The 21,937-nt window shown below is 38.4% G+C and overlaps 3 protein-coding genes across 5 annotated transcripts in view; 1 reads left to right on the forward strand and 2 right to left on the reverse strand.

Annotated features, from left to right (window-relative positions):
- The window catches only part of tlk1a (tousled-like kinase 1a), a 19,311-nt gene extending 14,038 nt beyond the window's left edge, over nucleotides 1-5,273 (reverse strand). The window contains 5 exon segments of the mRNA XM_078261860.1: nucleotides 412-483; nucleotides 584-705; nucleotides 4,929-4,965; nucleotides 4,967-5,005; nucleotides 5,007-5,273. Coding sequence (XP_078117986.1) covers nucleotides 412-483; nucleotides 584-705; nucleotides 4,929-4,965; nucleotides 4,967-5,005; nucleotides 5,007-5,048 — 312 coding nt within the window. The 5' untranslated portion in view covers nucleotides 5,049-5,273.
- Nucleotides 5,274-6,014: 741 nt separating this feature from the next.
- On the reverse strand, nucleotides 6,015-13,389 carry mettl8 (methyltransferase 8, methylcytidine). 2 transcript variants are annotated; one of them, XM_078261865.1, is made up of 10 exons: nucleotides 13,270-13,389; nucleotides 10,546-10,702; nucleotides 10,262-10,353; nucleotides 9,800-10,164; nucleotides 9,648-9,697; nucleotides 9,123-9,183; nucleotides 7,303-7,442; nucleotides 6,793-6,899; nucleotides 6,627-6,692; nucleotides 6,015-6,294 (listed from the first exon to the last, which is right to left on the reverse strand). In XM_078261865.1, exons 2-10 carry the CDS (start codon nucleotides 10,695-10,697, stop codon nucleotides 6,140-6,142), a joined length of 1,188 nt encoding a protein of 395 aa, XP_078117991.1. In that variant the 5' UTR covers nucleotides 10,698-10,702; nucleotides 13,270-13,389; the 3' UTR covers nucleotides 6,015-6,139. The 2 variants fall into 2 exon arrangements, with proteins under 2 accessions (XP_078117991.1, XP_078117992.1); XM_078261866.1 differs by lacking the exons at nucleotides 10,262-10,353; nucleotides 13,270-13,389 and having other exon boundaries at nucleotides 10,546-10,660.
- dcaf17 (ddb1 and cul4 associated factor 17) lies at nucleotides 12,872-21,545 on the forward strand. 2 transcript variants are annotated; one of them, XM_078261863.1, is made up of 14 exons: nucleotides 12,872-13,494; nucleotides 13,595-13,698; nucleotides 14,686-14,776; nucleotides 14,867-15,003; nucleotides 15,103-15,181; nucleotides 15,670-15,759; nucleotides 15,868-15,975; nucleotides 16,928-17,030; nucleotides 17,168-17,310; nucleotides 19,194-19,303; nucleotides 19,493-19,580; nucleotides 19,717-19,800; nucleotides 20,914-21,069; nucleotides 21,153-21,545. In XM_078261863.1, the coding sequence occupies exons 1-14, from the start codon at nucleotides 13,321-13,323 to the stop codon at nucleotides 21,258-21,260; spliced, it is 1,575 nt and encodes a 524-aa protein (XP_078117989.1). In that variant the 5' UTR covers nucleotides 12,872-13,320; the 3' UTR covers nucleotides 21,261-21,545. The 2 variants fall into 2 exon arrangements, with proteins under 2 accessions (XP_078117989.1, XP_078117990.1); XM_078261864.1 differs by lacking the exon at nucleotides 15,868-15,975.
- Nucleotides 21,546-21,937: the final 392 nt, after the last annotated feature.

Here is a 21,937-nt window from a genome sequence, read left to right on the forward strand (position 1 = left end):
GGTCTAATCAGAGTTGTCCCTTGTTAGGAACAATGTCACAAGGGAGTGCTGAGCAACCAGTTTCCAGTTATGTATAAATAGCAGTGTGTAAAGGTTAAAAACGCTACAAAATGCTGCTAAAATGTTATCGTAGCCTTAAAAAATGGCATTAAGACGAACAGTAGCATTACTGAAAAATAAGACCGTTATCGAGAGAGCAGACATCGTATAGACAACTCAGTCACACTATGACACATACAACCCTTAACATGCTGGTCTACTGTCCAGCTAACAAAAACTCTGATCTGGTAAGCCATTGTCACTAATAATTGGGCTCAGTTCTTATGCAAGAATAACATATTCACTTATATAATCAACCAACTTGTTTATAATAATGATTTGTAAATAGTTTGTGCCAATAGGTTAGTGTACCTCTGACTCCTTGTCGCTTGAGGATCCCAGGCTTCCAAAACTGTGATTTGAACATTCATTATTGGTCAGACCCTGAAAAAAGAAAGAAAAGATTTTGAGTTGAGATGCGGACACTTAAAACTGTATTTTGACCAATTATTATGTACAAACACACAACTAAATATTCCCTCACTTTGGTTCCTCCGCTGGTGCTGCCAGTGCTGCCCCCTGTGCTTCCGCTGACCCCGCCCATAAAGCGTGCCTCTAGCAGCTCCTGTCTCCGGGGGTCCAGGCTGTGCAGCTCCTCCATGGTGCCTGGGAAGATTAGCAGCAATTCACAATATGTCTCAGTTATTCAAGGATCAGCTTAATTGAAGCCTTTAAATGCACCCACTCTAGAGCAGATGGCACAGTAGAAATGAGCTTGAGAGCAGAATTGTAATATAGGTGATTTTACATATACAATCTCAAACTCTCACAGGTACATAATATTAGTATTAATTATTAGTATAGTCCAAAAATATAGGCCAAGAAATCTATGCCCATCAAGGCATATCAAAGACAGGTTTCACTGTGTAGTACTGAGGAGTTAAGCAAGATTTTCTTATGTTTACTCCGGTTATCACAACCAGATCTAGGAGCAGCTTAATACTACAATAATAATAAAGTCACCAAAACAATCCATGATAACTCAAAATACACAGTAAAAGTCCAGAAGAAACCGGCATAGAGATGCCACAAATACTATTATCCTGAGAGTCCAAGAGCAATGTTTCAACTGCTAGGTACTGATGAATACTGTGCTCCTGGGGGACTGTTATGTGAGTTCCTTGGGCTTTAGTGTTGCTCCGGACTCAGAGGGGTCTGCCCACCAAACCTGTGATTTAATGAGAACCATTTTGAATCTACATAGAAATCAATTTAAATGGAGAACATAACACATTGAGAAATGTTTCCTAATAACTACAAAATCCAAGCAGCTGGGAGTAGGGCATCCTTGTGGTCAAAGATTAGTTAAATAATGAATGTGCACCAATAGACAAAAATGCTAACTCTTAACATCCGTTTAAAGCCACACACCAATCAACTACGACAGCAGCAGACTAGAGAAGACGTGCTCCGATACCATTTAATACTGTAGATATATAAGATATATGTGACTTCAGCTAATCACGATGGAGGGGGACATCCGTGCAGTTAAGCAGTGTCCTAGGAAACTGACACAGAAATGACAGATTATGAAAAAAAAAAAAATTTAGATGGAGGGAAACAATAACTGTAATCAGAATGTGGTTGTCTGAATAGCTCATTTAATTACATGTTTATTAGAAAAAACAAGCGTTCCTTAATAAGTAGAAATTGTGGAAGGTCAAATACTACTTGCGTACTTTTAACTTCTTTGTTGACATATGGAAATAAAACCTTAGCAAGAATGGCTAACAGAAAAAGCCATTCATTATAGTCACAAAAACACTGTCCGCTTTTAAGTTCTAGGCCTACCTTACAATGCAGCAGCAAGCACACAGGCCCACTTTAGTGTGCAACATGAAGCCACTTGAGAAATGCATCGTAACAGGTATACAGTCAACTCAATAAATAATACAGACTTGTGACTATTTTCCAGATCAGCAGATGATCCAGTAGGTGTCCAAAAAAGCACATAAATGGCTCACATTATTATAGATATTATACATTATTGTTATACATCTAAATCACCTCCAGACAGTAAATCAATGCCATCCACAAAACCAGCTGCAAAATAGTTATTTAAATAGTTCTTAAACAAAAAATGAATAGCCTATTTTTATTACCAATCAGTGTGTTTATAATAATAACAACAACTCAACTAAACAAGCAAAGGCTTGTATCTGGCTCCAGCTAACAAGCAATAACCCACCAACTTATACAATGAGAATTCAAACAGCAGCAGAGATTTAAAACAGAAGCATCCACATTTTTAAATTACCACCATGGCGCTAGTTCTGGATAAATTTAAGATACATTCTAGAATTTTTTTGATAGAATGTTTGACTGACTGACCGGTCGCTCACTCGTCTGTCTTCAGTTATAACCTAAACTGTGCTACATGGGATACAATTTGTTGCCAAATCTTGCGATTAATGTTAATGTGCCAGATTTAGTGATACAGTTATGATTACCATCATACTCTGTAAACCATGTGACGTATTGCACTGAAATGCAAAGAAGTGGCAAGACTAGCAGCACTGAAGCAAAGGAAATGTAGGCCAAATTCAGTACTTGATATTCAATTATCAGATGCATATAATTGTCTAAAGATAAAAAACATGCATCATAATTAAAATCTGCATGCAAGTTATAATTTAAAATAATGATGTGGTTTACTGAAAGACATTTCCCTGTATTAAGATGTTTTTGCTTGACTGCCAACCTAAATCGTTTATATTAACTTTCTTGTTTGTGATCCACCACTTACTACAGAAGGAGTTTGACTATTTTAACTAACTTTTGCCAGCACACTTTTCCCTGATAACGTCCAAGATCACAATTACAGTCACTACCCTCCCGTGCTAAGAGACACTTAAGTAGGTTAAAAAAAAAAAAATGTTAATGGAACAAACCTTAGTAACAATCCGGCAACAGGTCCATTTCTACTTCCTAATGCAGAGTATAGGAAGAGAAAATGTACCTGTTGTCTGATTATTACAAAGATGATGGGTCTGTGGCTTCTATTCAAATTTGCAGTCTGTTTTGGTAAGAAGTCATCTACCGCAGTCATCCGTCCTGTACAACTAGAGGAACGAACGAGCAAGTCTATTTTGCATTTTGAGTATATACAGTGGTGCTAAATATTTAGCCTTGTAATCACCAAGACTTACATAGACAGGTTTTCTCACTTCGTTTGCAACTATTCAAATGAATAGCACACTTTTCACCTTAATACAGTTTGACAGGCAAGTATAACTCATGTACTGAATACATGATTGGTATGATCAGTGTTTGCAGTTTTATCATTCACTGCAATATTCACAAGAAGCAATTGTTCTAGGCATTTAATCGACCAATACAAACGATAGTATTTAGAAGTCTAGCTTTAAAACCCTTCCTACTGCTACTTTTCAGCAACAATATTGGTCTAGCTGAGATGGCTCCATAACCATATTTCACTTTCCCCCCAGAATCTTTATGCCAGTTTCACATCATAACTACAAATCAGATGTGTGGTGTTCAATGATTTCCCTTTGTTTCAAACACAAATGCCTCTGTGCGTAACTATTATCTATATTCAAGCCCCTGCAGGAACAAGTGGTTGAACCCTTATAACTCTTGCTGTGGATGTCATTTAACTCCGTGCTGCTCAGCAGAGTGACCAGACCACCTGTTTATGGCAGACACTTGGAAAGTCTTAAACATCTCTGGCATAAACTGGGTTGGATTACTTCCACCTAGGTTCACTTATTGACAATTTAAAAAACAACACAGACAACAGTCTCCCAATTGTTTATATTTAGCAGTGTCAATACTGTAGGTAGCCATCCATTGAATAACGTAAATCAATGCATGTAACACTGATAATACTAAAAAATGAGAAGTTACCTCAATGTCCAAAGCTAAGTAAAAGTCCTCCATATTTACAGTATTCAGTGAAAACTAACGAGGGTGCAAGAAGGCATAATTGACATAAGTCACAACTACAATGGGTCACCAAAAATGATCAAATAAGCATAAGTTAACGTTATCTGATTGTGCGTGGATTAGCATGCTGCACAGCCCAAAGCAGCCTGTGCTGGTGTCCCCCTCACTTGTGTAGGGGCATCTAGCGTTAGATGATGGTTTTACTCTAAGTAATACTAAAAGGTCAAACAAGGCTAACTTACGTACCATCCAGTGCAGCAGCATCTCTAGCAAAGGGATATTTTAAAAGACAATGACTACACTTAATGTTAGATACCGACCGTCATGTTTAAAGCCGATCTAAGACCCTTCTGCACCGTTAGAAGATGATTAACTTCAGTACACATGCACAGATAGTGACCACTGTTGGTAGGGAAACATCAGTCTACTCTACACAGAAACAGTGCGATACACACCTAACTTATCCGGTGATATTACGTTAACCATCGTCAAAAAACGTTTGATGTCTCTTCTTGCGTTTACTGATCCAGTTTACATCCATCTGTAACTTGACTAGTGTTTAACGTTACTCCTATAACAGCAGCATGCTTGAAGGATGAGCCGACTAACGTTACAAGCAGTAGCTAAGCTTTCTGTTCTCGCAAAGGTTTATCGACATTGTGCACGTATTTGTCTTAAGGTTAACGTTACTGCACTGGCCTGACCACAGCAAGACTGTCCTGTCTTCAGTGCTAACGTTTCTAGCTAGCCAAACAGGCTCAATTGACTTTGGAGCCGACTCGTTAGTGTAACGTTAGCTAGGAAGCTGGTTTCGCCACCAAGATTTGCTTGGTCGTTTTAATACTATTTCCTTTCGTTCTACATAATAATGACCTAAACCGCCAAGTAGAAAAGACATGTACGTCTTAATACGTTTAACAAACCTTCCTGGGCCTTCACCACTGCCGTGGTATGTTGCTGAAAACACGGTCCGTGTTGGGGACGTGGAGAGCTGGGACCAAAGATGGCGGCCCCTCCAAACTTCCAATACTTTGGACACTCATCAAGCTACTTTTCGTGTGTTCGTACTGCAGCGCACACGCTAAATCTTAAACACAGGCTGTGAAATTAACCGACTGATATACAACTGCTGTTTTTACATGGACACGGCGACTACCACTGAGTGAAAGTGTCTAATTATTATCTGTTTTTAGGGCACAAACCTCCTACACCTCAGCAGTGCGTCCTGGCTCGAGGGCCACCTCTCCGTCTTCAAGTGGTTGTTGCCTATGAAACGTCATGCATCGTGTTCCATAGATATCTATGTCGTGTGCAAAATTCTTATCGCGAGGGTGATACGTTTTTCTCAACGTCAATAAAAACATGAAGAAAAAAGTCCAGACATAAAGACTACCTTTAAATGATATACACTGCACACATGCATACCGGTTACCACATAATTTGTACACGTTGTAGACTGGTGGAAAATTACTGTAAATTATAATGTTCAAAACTTAAATAATTGGAAATATCAGACATTTTCCTTTAAATAAATTAAATAACTGTTGGACGATATCAAAAGGTCGTGGATGCCCATTTCAGCCAAGAAAAGTAGTCAAATTCTGAATGCAAAAGTGAAAAATGACATAATTTTGACCTATTTTACAATTTAGTAGGCTACATTACAAGTTTGACCTATTAAGTCAAAAGTTTGATATACTATCTCATGTGTTGACTTAGTAAGTCAAATACTTGATTTGTCAGAATTCTGACTTGTCATTATTTTTATCATGCAAAAACTATCATCTAGTTTTTCTCTTTGTAATATATAGCGTAACTGAAAGATACAAATAAGGAAACGTTCATTTTATTCCAATCATAATCAAAGTTTTGCATGTTTAAAGTCTAATACATGTTCACTGTATTTCCCCCCATGAACCTAACACAGTTCTCTCAATCTAGTCAATATACTCATCTTGTGGATATTAATACAGTGATCTACAGGATATAAAACCAGTTAACACCACAGCTTTGTTTGACAACATGTTTTGTTAGTTTATTCGATACAGTTTTGTTGTTGTACACATACTCCTTTGGTTCAGGATTAAATTAATAAGCAGCAAAATATTAAAAAGGCATATACTGTAGCTGGGTGTTAGGATGGTGAAAGTGGATATGATTTCCTGTACTTGCTCTGCATCCAAACCCGGTGCATTACAACTTTCTTCCCTCTGTTCACTTGGAGTCGTCTGTCCTCCAGATTCTGTACTTCTTCCAGTCCAGCATTGGAAAATAAATTATGAACCTCATCTGTAAAAATAAATCCAAAAACCTAGTCAGTAACCAGGGCTGTAGCTAAGACCTTTTAAATACTGAGGACATAAGTCCCCACTTCCCCAGAAAAATTTGACCAGACACCCAAAAAAAAAAAAAAGAAATAAATTCTCAAATTGTTTTGTTTGGATTTTTTTCATATAATTTTATTCATTTAGTCAACTGTTCAGATATACTGTATTATTTGTAGATTTTATTTCCCAGGATAACGGTCTAAAAGCTGTTTTTAAAGACCTTTGCTCACTGCCACAAGTAAAATACAGATGGGGAATATCATTGAAGATCTCATGATTCAGAAATATAAATACCTTTAGTGAAAAAGTATACGCATGTTCCATCTCCACGTGTGTAGAAATTCTCTGATAAGCACCGCCCTGAAAATGTCACAAAAATTCCACACAGAAGGGTATACAGAATATACAACAAATAAGGTAAAGTAGATCAAATCGCTATATTCAGGTGTGCAAGGCTCACCCTTCTTAAACCTGAGTTGTGAGAAGTCATATCTCCCATAATCACGGAAGAGGAATATCCCTCCATGTTTCAGGTATGTAGATAGTCGGTTCAGAGTTCCTTGCATTCTGTCAATTAAATGTCAATTAATGGAACAATAATAGTGTATGAATGCTAATGGAAAAAATAAAGGCTGTATGGGAATTTATTAATTAACAAACTACTAAACAAGTAACGGATTAGAAGCTGAGATTTCTCTGTACGTGGACAGTGCTAAGATGCCAATGTAGGTGCATTTGGTAATACTACAACCTACAAATTAAAACATGCTTCCATCCCTTGAATGTCAAGCAAACATGTACAGTTAATATGTTGTACTAGTGACATAATACAGTTAGATGTATATGTTTTTTGTAATGACATTCAGGCAAAGCCTGGGACAAGTGAAGGTGAGTCAGGGGTGTTATAGGGGTTGTGGAGGCAGGTAAGAAATGATATCAGGCTGTCATCTGTCATTTAACCTTCACCTACCGCTCCGGATGAATGGAGGAGAGCACAAAGACTGCGAGAATAACATCCAGGCTCTGAGGAGGGAAGGGAAAGGAGGCCATCTCCTCACAAATGTCATGGACAAAGGCATGACACACAGAGTCATCGTAGTCTGGATGGTCCTATATGAGGAAAATAAAGTAGGCTAGATCCCAAACTGTTTTATAGTCACACAAAGTACATTTCCAAATGGTAGCCTAGACACAGATTTTGGCAACTGTGTGCAACTATTTATAAGATATATTGATAAAACTGGTACAGTTTTTACACACATTAACACAGGCCTGAAACACACACACACACACACACACACACACACACACATGCTCAGGACCTATACATGCACTAATGGAGTAATGTCAGAGGAAGGCTGCCCATGGACAGGTGCCCTGACCAGTTGGGGGTTCGGTGCCTTGCTCAAGGGCACCTTGGCAGAGCCCAGGAGATGAACTGGCAACTCTCCAGCTACCAGTCCACACTGTGTACTTTGGTCCATATTGGGATTTGAACCGGCGACCCTCGAGTTCCCAACCCAACCCAACCCACTGAGCTACTGCCACCCCCATAATATTTAATATTTTTATTATTTTTAATTTACAACTAATTTCCCCTTTCTCTTTTGCCATAACTTCTCTATGATATTCAACGTGTCTTAAATATTGCAAGGGCACTGAAACTTTGACCTTTGCACTCCTTCTGTTAAGTGGCTGCTTATAAGAAATGTACTGTACAGTATCATTTTGCATAAGTTTAAGTCAGATTAAAATATAAATGTACAGTATCACAATGACTGCTGCTATAAACAATCCAACAATCCAAATCCAATTACTTATCATTGAGATAATGACTTGGTATTTCATTTATTATTTATGAATTAAATACTTTAAGAAAGGGGAACCCTGGTAGCGTACCTGGTAGAGCGTCTGGCCCATGTACCAAGGCTCAGTCCTTATCACGGCGGCCCAGGGTTCAATTCCGACCTGTGGCCCTTTTCTGTCTTCCCTCTCTCTCCCCCTTTCCAGTCTACAACTGTCCTATCAATTAAAGGCCAAAATGCCCCAAAAATAAATACATATTTTAAGAAAGTTTCTCATTATTTTGAGAAAGTTTCTCATGTTGAGATACTAAATCGTTATTTTGAGAACGTTTTTCATTATTCTAAGACATCAAGTCATTATTTTAAGGAAGTTTCTTATTATAATGACTTAATAATGATTTTTTGTCATCACAAGGCCAAGCTTTCTTGTTTATTTTTTTACCGGTGGAAATGGGCTTCAATATAAAACAGATGATTAGTTTAAATTAGAGCAGTTATTTGCCAAGCCCAAAATAAAGATAATTTACACTCAAATCACTTTAAAACCTGTGCAAAAAATATTATCTACAAATGACCAGATTCTCTTTCCTGCGCCTTCAATAGAGGTAGAGCCTTGAGTTATTCTGCAGGACTTTAAAGTATGCACATTGTGTGTGGGAACAATGGTCTAACTACAAAATCTAATTAAACTTGTCATTCTGGAAAGCTCAAAGATTGACATTAACAACTCTTTACAGTGAATACATTAAATGTATTACTTCATTAAAAATGAATGTAATCTGTCTAAACATTTAGCAGTCTATTATATGACTGTAATTACCCTTAACATATTGTCCACATGACCACAGTAAGTACTATAAACACATCACTGCTAGTTTGACTTTTTAAGTATAACTGATATTAGTCATTATTGCTTTAGAAATGTATTAACCTCATTACAGTATATAGGTGCATGTTAGTACTAAGCAATTTAAGAAAATCTTACCTTGACCAGCTGAATGGCACATGTGGAGAAGTCACAACAGTATAAAAATGCGTCCGTTTCTCTGTGAAATAGAACAGCCAATTTAACAACCCTCGACTAATTACAAATACAGTCCAACTGTACATTTATTTTCATGGAGCTCTTATCCGGATTATGCACTGAAGCCAATATTTTACCTTAATTATTGCCAATTGCCAAAAATTGTACAAACGCAATCTCTGCCTATACCTGGAAAAACTAATTATAAAGATATTGCAGAAACAGGAAGTATAACGTGTTAAAGGGCCTCCTCTGGTTCAAACTAAAGGCTGAGGTGCTTCCCAATACCAGCAAAATGTTACTCTTTTCCTTCAACACTGTCTTTACCCAGAAACTGATTTTAGTATACTGGCCATTATTGTGTGTCTTTAAAATGTTTTGCTTCTGTAAACATAGGTTGCACTGAAAATTGACCTATGATCCACACTGATGATGTTGAAATGGACTTAAATGGAATATATGAAAACATCTCAAATGTTTACTCACTTTATGGAATTAACGATGGGAAATACACTGTTACCCACCCCACATCCAACCTGTGAAGACATTTTTTTTTTTGCTGTTATGTAACACTTTTAATATAGCAGCTAACAGCATGCTAAAAAAAATTGAAACAAATACATGTGAATTTTGAAAACCTCCAAGATCCTGAAAGATGCACGCTGGCCAGGGAAAGTAGTAGTCTGTATGGCATCTTCAATTGTTTCTAGTGCTGCTCCTTGATGGGACTCTGTCTGGGGATTTGATGTGTCTGTATTTCTGTGATAGTGTGTGGGGCCGTTGTGTTGCTGGTGTCTAGTCTCATTGTCTGTGCTGGATCCAGAAGGTTGTGGGTATGATGCCTGCTGATCATCCAGACACCTGTTCATGGCTTGACTTTTTGCACCGGAAGGAAGCAGTTCTGGAAACTCTAAAAACAGCCACTTGCGATCTTTAAAGAACTTATCCTGGTGCATCTCGTAAAACTTGTCCCAGTATTGGGAAGCCTCTGTGTCAAATTTACCTGTGTGGAGAAGATTTCAAGATCATTTTACAAAGGTTAGTCCCAATCAAATTCAAATCTAACTTAAAAAAATATTTTTGCGGGAATACATTCTTGCCTTGTTCCTCTAAAGGAATTTGTATAAAGGCATTTTCTTTTGCCTTCTGCTGTGCATTTGCTTTATCCTCTTCTGTCCATTGCACATGATCCCTAAAATATAAACCATTACAAAAGCAAATGTAAATTTAGTAACATATAAATCCATTGTTGCGTTTTAAAGTTAGAAAGCTCTCAACTGTAACCCCAAATTTCAGCTCAGTATCATTAAAAGTAGGCACACCTATTCTGTAATCCTACTATCTCCATACAGATGTGTGACAACTACTACTGTACATCACTGACCACATGTTGTGCTTAAAGATGTCATCAGGATTGGTCAGAATCCGTGAACCCAGTGGAGCTGATGGTCTTCCTCCTGTGCCCTTTAGTCTTGACGACAATCTGCTGTAACCTTTAGCCAATTTGGCCACAGAGAAGCTCCGTAGTTTATGCATTTACTCTGTAAAAATGCAGGAAGAGTAATATATTACTATAATATATATCTGCCACTAACCTTATCAACAAGGCCCGGAAACCACCCTGACTCTCTCCACACCCCCCCTCTGGCTCTACATGCCACTGTACTTAATCTGCTCTTTTTATCTTAACTATTACTCTCTTATTTTTAATACATTCTGTGTGTGTGTGTGTGTGTGTGTGTGTATATATATATATATTTATATATATTTATACTTATGTTTGTTCTGTTTAACCTGCTTGTTTAACTTATTTTAGAGAATGTGTGACATGCACCTACAACACCAAAACAAATTCCTTGTATGTGTAAAAAACATACTTGGCAATAAAGCTTTTCTGATTCTGATATTTTTCAATGCTTTGACAGTGCTCCTACGGCTAATAAAGCTCATGGGAGCTGGTGCTGTGATATCCAAACAAAATAATTGAATTACTCTTCCAGCAATATTTTGCTGCTGGATATTGTCATCAACATCTTCACGTTTTTTTCTTAATTATATGCATTTTATTTTCAGGAACAATTTTCAGATGATTATAACTGACAACTAATAAATCCCAAATTCAGTATCTCCGAAAATTAGAATATTACTTAAGACCAATACAAAAAAGGATTTTTAGAAATGTTGGCCAACTGAAAAGTTGGAACATGAAAAGTATGAGCATGTACAGCACTCAATACTTAGTTGGGGCTCCTTTTGCCTGAATTACTGCAGCAATGTGGCGTGGCATGGAGTCGATCAGTCTGTGGCACTGCTCAGGTGTTATGAGAGCCCAGGTTGCTCCGATAGTGGCCTTCAGCTCTTCTGCATTGTTGGGTCTGACGCATTGCATCTTCCTCTTCACAATACCCCATAGATTTTCTATAGGGTTAAGGTCAGGCGAGTTTGCTGGCCAATTAACAACAGGGATACCATGGTCCTTAAACCAGGTACTGGTAGCTTTGGCACTGTGTGCAGGTGCCAAGTCCTGTTGGAAAATTAAATCTGCATCTCCATAAAGTTGGTCAGCAGCAGGAAGCATGAAGTGCTCTAAAACTTCCTGGTAGACGGCTGCGTTGACCTTGGACCTCAGAAAACACAGTGGACCAACACCAGCAGATGACATGGCACCCCAAACCACTGACTACAATCACTGACTGTGGAAACTTTACACCGGACTTCAAGCAACGTGGATTCTGTGGCTCTCCTCTCTTCCTCCAGAATCTGGGACCTTGATTTCCAAAGGAAATGCAAAATTTACTTTCATCAGAGAACATAACTTTGGACCACTCAGCAGCAGTCCAGTCCTTTTTGTCTTTAGCCCAGGTGAGATGCTTCTGACGCTGTGTCTTGTTCAGGAGTGGCTTGACACAAGGAATGCAACAGCTGAAACCCATGTCTTGCATACGTCTGTGCGTGGTGGTTCTTGAAACACTGACTCCAGCTGCAGTCCACTCTTTGTGAATCCCCCCCACATTTTTGATTGGGTTTTGTTTCACAATCCTCTCCAGGGTGCGGTTATCCCTATTGCTTGTACACTTTTTTTCTACCACATCTTTTCATTCCCTTCGCCTCTCTATTAATGTGCTTGGACACAGAGCTCTGTGAACAGCCAGCCTCTTTAGCAATGACCTTTTGTGTCTTGCCCTCCTTGTGCAAGGTGTCAATGGTCATCTTTTGGACAGCTGTCAAGTCAGTAGTCTTCCCCATGATTGTGTAGCCTACAGAACTAGACTGAGAGACCATTTAAAGGCCTTTGCAGGTGTTTTGAGTTAATTAGCTGATTAGAGTGTGGCACCAGGTCTCTTCAATATTGAACCTTGTCACAATATTCTAATTTTCTGAGATACTGAATTTGGGGTTTTCATTAGTTGTCAGTTATAATCATCAAAATTAAAAGAAATAAACACTTGAAATATATCGGTCTGTGTGGAATGAATGTATACATTATACAAGTTTCACTTTTTGAATGGAATTACTGAAATAAATCAACTTTTTCATGATATTCTAATTATATGACCAGCACCTGTCTGTGTGTGTGTGTGTGTGTGTGTGTGTGTATGTATGTATATATATATATATATATTTTAATATAATACATGTATCCATGCTCAACGTACCAAAGGTCGAGAGGAGGGCGCTAATGTTACAAGACGGATGCCGTAGAAGAAGAAGAGAGTGGAAGACTACAAATATGGACCGGCAGAGGCGACCAGCTACTAGCATGGGCAGTTAATTGATGCGATATTATTGGCCACTAACGTTCAACTGCTGACATCGATTATTTGTTTCACCCCGGGGCAACTAACGTTAACGTTACCCAGCTCTACCAACGCTAGCTCATATATAACGAACCTTGTACGACTTTTAAACGAAGTAAACGAGATATCGAGGTTGCTCTAGCTCAAAAGAGCTAACTTTAGTTAGCATTAGCTGTTAGCTGTTAACTTTTCGTGTTAGCTAGCTAACGTTAAAGCCAGAGAAGAGGTTCAGTAGTCTCCGGAATATGGAGCTCGGTGAGGGGGTTCTAACTTTATCGCTACGTTGGACTGTGAAACCACATCGTCCTTACCTGGCTCTGTAAATTCTTGGGGGTCAGCAGCTCAGATTGTTGTCGCCTGTCATGCTACCAGACCGTCAGCTTATAGAAACAAAGTGCCACCTGCTGATGGCGCCGTACCAGAGAAAAGGAGCCGTAAATGCTACTGAGCTGCTGAACCGGAGGAGTAGAGGTATCAGGGATGCTGGGACTCTGATCAGACACAATATGAAGGTCCTTAGAGGTATCCTCCTCCAGGTAATAGTAAAAACGGTCTTTTAGATAACTATAGCTAACTGATTTCAAGAAATGTTTTAGTTACTAACATACTATCTTCTTTATTATTGTTACATTGTAGGACAACAGGGATTTCATTGAAGCATGGAGCAAGACCTCAAAATCCACAATAATGTATGAGAGTGGTAAACTCTATTTTGAAAATTACCAGAACTGCTACAGCTGGTGAGTATAAATAATTACCTTTAGTCTTCAGCACACATACAACAAATGCCTTATAGCATATATATATATATATATAAAATGCAGCATCTTAAAAACGGGCATAAAATAGTCACATAGTAATACACTAATGTATCTCTGAAGAAATCAAAATCTGAGAATCACTGCAGGACAGCTGTGAGACGCATTTACTTTCTAAAAGAAAGTGATAATTCCACACCATGATTTAATCTAAACATCTTCTATGAATTTAGTGGCAGGCCTTGTCATTCGAGACTCAATACATAGCTTACCAGATGCAATTTCACCCAGTTTATTAGTATCATCTACTAAATTAAAATTGCCGTTGTGTGATTGTCAGTGTGAAAAAACCTCAGTTATATCGTCGTGATGTTTATGTACATGTAGAGCTGGGCGATATAGAGAAAATCAAAATCGGCCGAGTACTGATCCGATACTAGTGTCATATATTTTATTATGTTTTAAGAACTGTATACTATCCCTGTATGGATGTGATATTATTTGTTGTCAGTCTGGCTCAGGTTAAACTCTTTGTGAAACATGAATGCCACAGAACTTTTTTTTATTCTCCAGTTTGGCAGTCAGTTATAACGGAAAAAGAACATAAATAAACTACTTTAACGTATTTTTTTCTTTAGGGCTTTATTACGTGGTATCGGATCGGTGCCTAAACTCCAGTACTTCCCGATACCGATACCAGCGTTTTAGGCAGTATCGGAACATCTCTAGCCGCAACACTGTAGGATTTTAGATAAATAATCATGAATAATGTGGATATAATGACTAATACACAATATAACGTTATCCAAAATTTAAGATATCTAGTCTCATATGTCACTGTCAATATAATATTGAGATATTGCCCAGCCCTATGTACATGTATAGCTATGTGTGTATGTAAGGGACACAGAACAGAATAAAAGGTTTTACCCTACACACACAATGAGTGATTAAATCTTCTGGTTTCAGTGTTCATTCAGAGCCTCAACTTCTATACAAACTGCCTAAGAGATCTAAATTGGAGAAATTTGAAGATGCCTTGCTGTGTCAGAGCCCACTTGTAAGTGATATAAAACAAACTAAAGGTGAACTTTCAATAACCAGATTTTAACAACCCAGGTTCAGATTGTTTCATTTGTCTCGTTGACAGGACAACACATTAGCCTCCCCCTCTGATCATAAACCCAGCCTCTTGGCTTTGACGGCCAATAACTGGCTGTATCGCCTTTCAGCTGAAACGGGAGAAGAGCTGCAAAGAGTTTACCTCTCTTCAAACCATAAGTTCAGGTATTGTTAACGCTCTGAGTTCTATGTTCTCAAAAGGGAGATTAATTTCCTATTTTCGTTCATTTAAAAACTTTAACTTTACTTTGTTGTTTTTGGTAGGTATCTTGGCTGGGATGTTTCTCAAGAGATGTTTTATGTTAAATCTGTTCAAAACAAAGATACAGTTTTAGCCCGACAGGTAAGTTATTTTCATAAATTCAAGTTTTGTGCCTTATTGAAGAGTGACAGGGCACTTTATTAAGGGTATTGAAGCATAGGATCTTGCTGTACATGGCTTTTTAGCAGTTCATGATTTTTAATTGTCGCATTGCATAAATCTAGGGAAATGGATATAAAGTCTTGTAATGAGTTAGTGAAAGAATTTAGGTATCACTAGTTTACAATTTCTGCAAGGTGACATTTTTAAAACCACATTTTTAATTTGCTGGTTTCGTTCTAAACCCAAACGTGTTCAATTCACAATAATCAGGAAATCATAAAAAGCATTGAATCCTCACATTTTGAGAGGCTGGAACCAGGGAAAGTTTTTCAATTGTTTCCCTTCATTGTTTTTGTGGATTGACTAGTCGACTGATTAACTAATGATTTTACTACATGTCCAAAATCTCTGATGTGGAAAAGAGATGACATTTTTTTTTTTTTATCTTTTTATTTTTTTATTTACAGGCAGGTATCACTCATAACTCGGTGATGCACCTGGCCATCTTTCATGTCTTCCCCTTACAAGTTGTAGGCATGTTGGAGATCAACAAAAAGGTATACAGATTTGATTGTAGTGTGTGTGGTGTTTTTTTTTAATATAAAGGTGCCCAGAGGATTGATTTGTTGTTATTATTAAAATGTATCTAAATTTTATTCTTTCAGGTATTTGGGAATAGTGTCACCGATGTTGTTCTGTCTCAAGGTGTCCTTGTGGTGTCTTACAGCAACAAGTCAGTGAAACTGTACAGCTTTAAGCACATTGTACAAAGGGTATGTATTTTTTAATCCTTAAGGTGCTGACACACCAACCCGATTATCGGCTGTCGGACAGTCTGGCGAGGTCAGTGACTCGAGTCTGTTCGGTGTGTTCCGTGCCGTCGTCCGTCGGAGGAGCTGTCGGCCTTCATTTTGGCCGACCCGACATGCTCCGTCGGAGACGGAAATGGCGAGCGGACGAGCCTCTCAAAATCTGACAAATCTTTTAAACTGACCTTTGTTGATCTGAAATGAAGACAGATTCAGCAACTGCATGGCCTATTTCTCGCTTAAAATGTTTTCAGAAACGCGTTTCGCTGAACCATTTTAGTAAAATATGAGATCGTATTCTGAACAAGCCGCCATGACAGTCTGGCTGTGAATTTCCGGAGAAAAAAGACCCACGTGATGCGTTCGTTCTATCAGCTGCCGGTTTTCATTTTCTGGGAAACGATACAGAGAAGCGCCGCCTGCTGCTATGGAGACGTATTACGTTTCGCTCACGCGCAGAGCGTACGCTCAAGTCGGCGTCGCCTCAGTGTGTTTTGAGGCATTTTTTTGGACCTCGGGGACCCGACTGATCAGTCCGCCTTTTCTGCCGACAGTCGGCCGTCTGGTTGGTGTGTAACGGCTATTAAACGGCACACTGTTGGGCACCTGGTTAGCTCACCTGGTAGAGAGGTTTACTCCTCGACGGTTCACTTCAGGTCCCTCTTTCTCCCCCCTTTCATGTCTTCATCTGTCCTATGAAAATAAAGGCCTAAAATGTCCAAAAAATCTTAAAAAAAACTAAAACAGCATGCTGTTGATAAAGATTTGAATCAGATTGTATAACATTGCATCAGGAATACATTTGTTGATTATTGAATATGTGGGAATATTTGCATATTCAGTGTTTTATTATGCTTCTGGCTCATCCTGCTGCTTACAGCTCTGTGTATTTGATGAATATTTTCTTTGTTTTCAGTATTTGACAGAGAAATTAACGCTTGGAAAGCAGAGTTCACTTCTTGGAGGCAAAACAGTGGGAGATGTTCCGTTTGGTATCCCAGTAAATATCCAGATCACAGGCAAGTCTGTTTTAAGGCTAGACAGGTGGTATCAGATTTTAGTAAATCTACTTGGCCACTGTAGGAAGGAATGTTTTTTTTTTTTTTTTTTTTATTACAAAGTAAATGTGCTAGGTTTTTTTTGTCTTATTTCGCAGATTGTCCTCCAGTGCTTTTCGAGGTGTCATGCACTGATAACAGTGTCCAGATTGGAGGCTACCCGTGGCACTACATCTATACACCACCGCATAAAAATCACAAGGGTACTCACCACATCTGTTCACTCAAGGACAGCACTATGGTATGTTTAAAGAATCCTTTTAAACTTCAAAAACACATACACTAAAATATGGAGAAATATCCCCAATCTTGTTGTGTGATGGACCACCAAATTGGCCAGAGGTTATTGAAAGTGTCGGGGTAAGAAGGGCCACAGGTGTTTGTGACAGGGTTTGAATCTAGCTGCTAGACAGAGCAGAACCAAACCTGTAATCACTATTCAAAAGCCCCAGACAATGGTCCAACTACTTTTGTGCAGATCTTTTCTGCATGTGTACTGTAACATAAGCCTATGTCGGTTTTGGTGTCTTTGACGACCCTGCTCACATGTATTTCTTTCCAGAGACAATTGTCGGCAACTAAGGTGCATAATACTGGAAATTGTGTGAAAAAAAACATACATTAAAAATCACATTTAAAGGACAATTCCAGCGCAAAACGAACCTAGGGGTTAATAACAGATGTGTACCCACTCTGTCGTTCTCTGGGACATGTTTTCATGCTAATCGAATGTGTTTGTAGCTTGAAACAAGTTAGCGCGGACCGCGGATTAGCTTACAATGCTAGTATTCGGGGCACAGGGAAAGTAAAAACAAACCGAAGCATTTAGAACTTTGGAAGTGTACAGACAGTTTATTGAAAAGATGCATTATAAAGACACTCGCGTTCATGTTTACGTGCGGCCGCCGTCTTTAAAACCAGTCATGACTTACAGCTGGCGATGCAAACTAAAATCAAAAGCAATTTGCTCAATATATCTGAAATAATCACACGGATGTAAAACATAACTTGTCTAGTGTACTTACTCAGTGGATAACTGTCCATCTGGTCCTTCTGGTCTGGGGTCGCCGTCTCCAATTTATTTTTGGGACATGGAAAAAAAGTTTCAAGTACAGCCCTGTCTATCAGAGAGGTGAAATCTTAAGACTGTACAAAACACTGCGTCTCTTGGGTGTCACGACGCAACAGGTCCCACTCCGTGCAACACAGACACTCCTGTTCGGTGGCCATAGCTTCACAATGTCCGCAGGTACACCACCAGTTTCCCGAAGTACGAGGCTGTGTTGCAGCATAGCTCTCTCTCGTAGCCCTTTCACGGAGCTCCCGCAGCTCTTCGTTCAATAAACTGTCTGTACACTTACAAAGTTCTCAATGCTTCGGTTAACATTTAGGGACCCTCGTTATGCTACCGTTGAAGTTTGGTGATATTTTGAGCCTTTTTAGTGGTATAAATGGCGTTTTGTTTTTACTTTCCCTGTGCCCCAAATACTAGCGTTGTAAGCTAATCAGCGGTCCGCGCTAGCTTGTTTCAAGCTACAAACACATTCAATTAGCATGAAAACATGTTCCAGAGAACGACAGAGTGGGTACACATCTGTTATTAACCCCTAGGTTTGTTTTGCGCCGGAATTGTCCTTTAAGCTGCTGCTGTTGCCAAAACACAAGAAATCACAGTTTTGTTTGATCAGTGTGGTGTGCCTGAAATACAGGTAAAAATACTGCATAAGCTTACAGTGTAAAAGAGAAACACATTTGTGGTATTATTAAATGAAGTATAAGTGGTATATTTAAAATGAAAACGTTTCTTTGAATTATTCTCAGCATCAGAAACCCCCCAAAAGTATGATACACACATTTTAGCAGACACCTAATTAGTAAACTGATACGGCACCTGAAATTTGTATCTTAAGTATGGTTCAAATCCAGTTTCACGTCACAAAAACACTCAATGTGGAAAAGAAATTATATTTGACTTGCCTGCTAGATTTTCTTTTTGATTATTTTCAAGAGGAAACCTGGTTATAGTTATGTGCTCATGGTACTATGTGTAGTTTGCTATGCAATTAATAAAAGCAATAATAATGCATGTCCTAGTTAATGTGATACTTTTTAATTTGACATTAGGCAACAAATGGAATTCAAAACATGAACTGCTACTCTCTAGAGAGTGATGGGATCTTCTTCCATCCTGATGACTCAGGAAGAATCATTCATGTTGGACCTGCCACCATAAAGTGAGTACTACAGTCAACTTTTACATAACAAATGAAGACAGTGATGAAGTATCTTGTGGTGGTTTTCCTTATCCCTTCTCACTAAAAGCAACAATAGTATGTTATTTGCTGCATATACATAAAGTATGATTTTTTTGTTTTTATTTTGTTATACTGGACATGTCCATTGTTTTGTTTTTTTCCTTCAAGTGTCCTTAAAATTTGTGGTGACCTAAACAATGGTTTGCCATCGAAGGTACTTAAGGATTTCTCTATGGCAACTCATCGGAACAGCAATGTAAGTGTAATGCTGGCCTCACTACAGACTTAGTTTACCTTGCTCATGAATCAGCCTCATGTATGTATCAAGTGTATTAGTCAGTCAGTCTTGGTGCGATCCAAATTTAAATGTTTCTGCTCTACATCTACTTCAGCCTACCTCACAAGTCACTGTGACCTCATCGGGCCGCACAGTGAAAAAACGATTTCGTCAGCTGGATGATGACCCAGATCAAGAGGTGCCAAAGTGATTTCGCTTTTATTATTGATCCATTATCTGCAAAAAAATATTTTCTATTTATAGGATTTATTTACAATAACATAAGCATTATCCTTTTAAAATACATTATTCTTCTGTGAGTAATGTCTGAGACATCACAGCAACACAACACCGGATGTCACAAGTATTATAAAATGTCAAGTATTACAACTTGATTGAAGGCAAGAACAATTTAGAATAAAGGATAAGCAGAGGTACATTTTAGTCCATTAGCCAGCAGTTTTGTAACACTGTTACTCTTTGACCTTTTATAAATAACTTTCAGAGCAATTAGATGGGGTTGCCTGGGTAGCTTACCTGAGGCTCAGTCCTTGCCGCAGCGGCCACAGGTTCAATTCTAAACTGCGGCCCTTTGCTGCATGTCATTCTCCGTCTCTCTCCCCCTTTCCTATCTTTAGCTGTCCTGTCTAATAAATGGCCAAAAAATAATCTTAAAAAAAGCTTCCAATTGGAAATGGCATCAGTTCAGCATCTCCATTATTCTGAAGTCCTCAGGCCACTCTGTGTATTTTTACACGAGAACAAATTTCTACGGTCATCCTCCCTTTTGAGTTTGACCAAAATCAGACCAGTGGTGACTGATACACCACCTGAGAAACAGATGACCACAGTTAACAGTTAAATAACACAAGTTCAAACAGCACTGTTTTCATCAGACCAATTAAGGAGTGGTTTCCAAATGTGCATTTTATTCAATTTGCAGAAAGTTCTTGATTGATTTGTGCTTGATTTCTAAAATAAGTTTTATTGTGCTAACAACTTTCGAAAGAACTGCCTCCACCTTCCGGCCACACCGTTGTTGGCTGCACCTGTAACCACTACTATACATTTATGTAGCAAGGTGAAGTTCAACTCGAGGTCAGTGAAGACTAGTGTAATAAAGTTCAAGACTGGTGATGCAGACTTCTCAGTTAGTGGCGCATGCGCACAAGTTTCAGCTGCTGTAAATCTGCTCTTTGAATGCCTGATAAGTAGCAGGAAATGGGGCTTACATACGTATTTGGCAAAGGTGCCCTTATGGATACATAGAACTTGGCACAGCTTCACAACAATGAGCCTTTCAATTTTACAGACTTTCCGTATGGTGGAATATGAGGATGAGCTGGACCTTTTGGCAGTGGTGGTAACTAATGGTGAGGAGGGAGAAGGCAGAGTCCACATCCGACTGCATGACAACCAGAGTGGACAGTTACTGCGGACGGTTGATCTGGTGGAACCTTGGGACGAGGTGAGTGACCTGAGATGAATGTACCAACGTTAAGCTGAAGTTTGTGTATATAGATTCATTGGTGCTCTTATATTTTGTTTCAGACTTATCGACATGAGTTGTTCTTTGACAAAGACACAATTGTTCATATTGAGCAAAAGAACTCCAACTTCTGCTGCCATGTTTACAAACTCAAGGCTGCCAGCAAATAAGTGACATTTACTTTGTAAGATTATGTAAATGTTTGTTTCCAACTCGTGTTTTTTGTTCAGCTATTCTGTGTGTAAAAACCACATAATGCCGTTTTTTCATATTTGGTTCACTGCCATATTTTTTTTTTGTGTGAATTACATTTGATAATCATGGTTTGTGATTGACATCATTCTAAGTTTCTGAACTGTATATTAACATGTTCTGTCTTCCCACCTATTACCTACATATTACATTATTTACACTCTTAATCTTTTCTCTTAAATTAAAATCTTTTATTTTTGTTACTGTGTATTTCTGCCTCCTTCTTTACGTCATGTCCATCCAAATATTAAGATATTCCAATCTTAATTTCAAGTTGCTTCTATGTAATATGTATGAGTTTATCATCTACTTGCTTTCACAACCCACAGTTCTAATATGTTAGTTTAAACCATAAATAAGGTGGTGAAACCTGGCTATTGATTTGAAATTGTAGGTTTTGTATCAAGCTACAGATATACCCAAATGTATGTTGAAGGCCCTGAAAGTAACGTAAGTGTAAGTTTTTCTTTTTTTTTTCTGCCAAATTTAGAATAGTTGTAAATAGCAAAAAAGTAATACTAATTACTTTTTTGTAATTAGTACAACAAAAAACATTAATCAAGAGCCCTCTTTTTACATAATAGAAAAATAAGTT

The sequence above is a fragment of the Sander vitreus genome, chromosome 11 (genome assembly GCF_031162955.1).
Source record: "Sander vitreus isolate 19-12246 chromosome 11, sanVit1, whole genome shotgun sequence".
NCBI classification, from domain to species: domain Eukaryota; kingdom Metazoa; phylum Chordata; class Actinopteri; order Perciformes; family Percidae; genus Sander; species Sander vitreus.

Excerpts from the sequence above, each read along its gene's own strand:
- mettl8 (XM_078261865.1), bottom strand. The coding sequence starts at position 10,697 with ATGCATAAACTACGGAGCTTCTCTGTGGCCAAATTGGCTAAAGGTTAC. Across the intron at positions 9,698-9,799 it reads CATCTTTCAGGATCTTGGAG|GTTGGATGTGGGGTGGGTAA; the intron begins GTTTTCAAAATT and ends ATGTCTTCACAG. Across the intron at positions 6,900-7,302 it reads TCCTCCATTCATCCGGAGCG|AATGCAAGGAACTCTGAACC; the intron begins GTAGGTGAAGGT and ends TTTAATTGACAG.
- dcaf17 (XM_078261863.1), top strand. The coding sequence starts at position 13,321 with ATGCTACCAGACCGTCAGCTTATAGAAACAAAGTGCCACCTGCTGATG. Across the intron at positions 13,699-14,685 it reads TACCAGAACTGCTACAGCTG|TGTTCATTCAGAGCCTCAAC; the intron begins GTGAGTATAAAT and ends TTCTGGTTTCAG. Across the intron at positions 19,801-20,913 it reads ATGATGACCCAGATCAAGAG|ACTTTCCGTATGGTGGAATA; the intron begins GTGCCAAAGTGA and ends TCAATTTTACAG.